Genomic DNA, 3747 nt, shown 5'->3' with positions numbered 1-3747 from the left:
CTGATCAAAAATAAAACTCATTCCTTCGGCATTATTTTATCTCAGAATGAAAATTTTATTTTTGAGTTTTATTGTTTTCTTGCGGATAGAAACACAGTTGAGTGCATATGAGGCCTTGAGGGCCAGAGTATATATCTTAATATATACCTTAATATATCTTAATTTATTTAATAACAATTTTAACTTAACTTAAACTTATTATTTACGAAAAAAAAAAACTCAAAAAATCATCATTACTTTTGCTAAAAAGTTTAACTCATAAGAATAATGCTAATTTTCAATCAAAGAATAATAATTCACACAACAATCATTATTTCATAGCAATAAACTAACTCTCGAAAAAAAAATGTTTTATAAAGGTGCGCAGAAAATTTAAAAAATTAATGATGCAGTACTTTTTTAAGTTTTCTGCACGCCTTCATACAATATTTTTTTTTTTACCTTCAAAGAAAATTTTTCCGGTGTTATACCTTATTTTATTATTTCTAACTTTCATATGATTGGCTTTTTTGGCGAAATTGTTTAGAATGTCTCAGGCATTAACTTTTGTGATCACATCAAACATAGGTATTACATGATTTTTATGTAAGCATTAGTTACAGAGAGAAAACCAAGTACTCTTTAAATGTAAAGCAGACGCATTTTCTACGAATAATTTTTACGTAAAATTTACTTCAGCTAATCTACATGTTCCTACACACACACTCACTTTATCAGCACTTAAATNCATAGGTATTACATGATTTTTATGTAAGCATTAGTTACAGAGAGAAAACCAAGTACTCTTTAAATGTAAGGCAGACGCATTTTCTACGAATAATTTTTACGTAAAATTTACTTCAGCTAATCTACATGTACCTACACACACACTCACTTTATCAGCACTTAAAACTCTATATGTACTGACAACTACACATATTTACTTGTAGGTACATATTTATGCATAATAAAGCTGGAAATATTTTGNTTTCGAACTGGCTGACGAGATAGGTCGATCTTCCACTCAGCCATCGATATGTACTGACAACTACACATATTTACTTGTAGGTACATATTTATGCATAATAAAACTGGAAATATTTTTTATCCTGCTTAAATAAATACATGCACATAAATTACACTTCTACCTATACTTAATAACCTAACACGTTCATATGCGTATACTTACTACTAATCCTATGTATGTACAAACGCACACTTACTCACATTCACATCCACCTTATCTAAAAGTTTATTTAAAAGAGCCTAATCGTAAAGCTGTTTGCACATTAACCCACCATACATATGTAGATACGCTGGACTATAATTCCAACACCTTGCCTAAGCATAAGCATACATGCTTCGTACACAACCACAACAATAAACACACACACACACACGCCCATGTAATCTTGCACTTACGTTATCATGTCTTTTGTGTTTCGTCGTCTCCCCTCCCTCTCCCGACAAACTCAAAAAGCAATACAAAATGTTCAATTAACTTAACTCTTTGCATTCTCGTTCTCTTCCTCCACCATAACTGGACGCTGCAGTGTCATGTTGCAGCCGCAATGGTGGCCGCCTCCACGCCATTCAGCTACTCTTCCGTACAACAGTATGAAGGCAATCGCTCGATCATGTGACGGCAGCTGAGCAGCTGTAGCTCCTGTAGCGGTAGCAGCAGCTGCGGGCGAAACATCCTACATCATCATCATCATACGCATCCGCATCCGCATCCGCACACGCACTTGCAACAACATCAACAACATCAACAACAGCAGCAGCAGCAGCTACAACGCAGTTGCACCCGCTGCCAGAGCTTCCATCGTCATCATCATCGACAACGCCGACGAAGCTCTGCGTTGCGTGAAGACTTCAGCAGCATGCCGACATCTAGCAATGACTGCAGCGGCGCTAGCAATAAGAACAATATCAACACTAATGGTCGCGGTAATGGCGGCAGTAACGGTAGTCACACAAAAGCGGTTGTTACTTTTTCACCGCCGATTGTTGCAGCATCGATGAACGTACCGCCTTCGTTGTCTGGCTCAATGAACACCATTTCCTCGGTGCCGACATCGTTAATGTTGGGCGCACCGCCAACACCTGCAGACGGACACTCACGCAGTGCGGCCACAACACCGCTTACGACGAATGTCAGCGCAAGTGCGACGAACACCACGAAGCATTGCAGCTTTGCGCTTACGCCACTCATACCACCACCGCCACCGCCACCGCCAAGGCAATTGTCGTTTCTCACTTCAGCGCGTTTTCATGCGAATGCCACCCACAACGATAGTAAAGCGGAGGCGGCACCGCATACGCCCCCTACAACATTTGGCAATTCAATGCTTTTGCCACCTACAACAGCAACAGCATCAGCACCATCACTTATCGAAACAGTAGGCAATTTGGCACAGTCGCCGCCAATCGTGCCGCTCACACCACTAACGCCAAGTTCACACACAGAGCTCGAAGAGCACGGCAAGCATGCGCCACTGGAGGCTCAACAAAGCGCGCTTAGTCAATTAACTACATTGGAGGATGTTGTCATAAGCGGCAGTGCGTGGAGTATACGTGTGGAGGATGAGTGCAGCGAATGAAGGCGAGCGAGTTGGTGAAAGATACAGAGAGAGAGAGTGAGAGAGAGAGAGAGAAACAAGGCTTCCGGATTTCATACTACAAAACTAATACTNCGTGTGGAGGATGAGTGCAGCGAATGAAGGCGAGCGAGTTGGTGAAAGATACAGAGAGAGAGAAAGAGAGAGAAACAAGGCTTCCGGATTTCATACTACAAAACTAATACANGCCAAGGCAATTGTCGTTTCTCACTTCAGCGCGTTTTCATGCGAATGCCACCCACAACGCTAGTAAAGCGGAGGCGGCACCGCATACGCCACCTACAACATTTGGCAATTCAATGCTTTTGCCACCTACAACAGCAACAGCATCAGCACCATCACTTATCGAAACAGTAGGCAATTTGGCACAGTCGCCGCCAATCGTGCCGCTCACACCACTAACGCCAAGTTCACACACAGAGCTCGAAGAGCACGGCAAGCATGCGCCACTGGAGGCTCAACAAAGCGCGCTTAGTCAATTAACTACATTGGAGGATGTTGTCATAAGCGGCAGTGCGTGGAGTATACGTGTGGAGGATGAGTGCAGCGAATGAAGGCGAGCGAGTTGGTGAAAGATACAGAGAGAGAGAAAGAGAGAGAAACAAGGCTTCCGGATTTCATACTACAAAACTAATACATTTTAGTGCAGCCGCTAAGTCATGCAATGCGTTAATATAGCAAAGCCTCCTAGTACTTCCATGCAGCTGTCAAGCAGTTACACTCATAAAGGTAATCGTAAAACGTCGCTCATTTATAAATTTAATGACAACATTTAAGCAATTAATTTTCTGCTCTGCTATACATTATAAAATTTCTTGTAAAAAAAACTTTTATTACTAAGCTTAAGTTCTCTTTTGACATAATGTAAGTGGCTAGTTTAAATAGCGTCTAAATAGATATACTTAAAGAGATATTATATGTAGCAGTAAGAATAATTCGAGAAAATTACTCCATGTGTTATTTATGGTATTATGTAGAAAAAAAAAACTAATTGCCCCGTTGAGTTATTTAATGCATTTTTATTGCACTAGTACCTGTCATACATACCAAAAACTGACAAACACACACACACATCCTTGACAAAATACTTAGCAAGCAACAAAGCAACATTCTCCTTCGCAGATCTTTCATGTCCTGATGATAAAGA

The 3747-nt window shown here is 40.5% G+C and overlaps 1 protein-coding gene across 1 annotated transcript; it reads left to right on the top strand.

Annotated features, from left to right (window-relative positions):
- Positions 1-1628: 1628 nt before the first annotated feature.
- Positions 1629-3154, top strand: LOC108379672 (probable serine/threonine-protein kinase MARK-A; the record flags this gene model as incomplete). The annotated part of the gene is made up of 2 exons (XM_017636021.1): positions 1629-2541; positions 2817-3154. Coding segments are annotated over 2 exons (1251 nt in total), but the record flags the coding sequence as incomplete, so codon positions are not given.
- Between the last annotated feature and the right edge of the window lie 593 nt (positions 3155-3747).

The sequence above is a fragment of the Rhagoletis zephyria genome, unplaced genomic scaffold (assembly GCF_001687245.7).
Source record: "Rhagoletis zephyria isolate East Lansing unplaced genomic scaffold, Rhagoletis_zephyria_1.1 Rzeph_scaffold_16995, whole genome shotgun sequence".
NCBI classification, from domain to species: Eukaryota; Metazoa; Arthropoda; class Insecta; order Diptera; family Tephritidae; genus Rhagoletis; species Rhagoletis zephyria.
The sequence above is the reverse complement of the archived record's forward strand: the minus strand, read 5'-3'. Positions and strand labels throughout refer to the sequence as shown.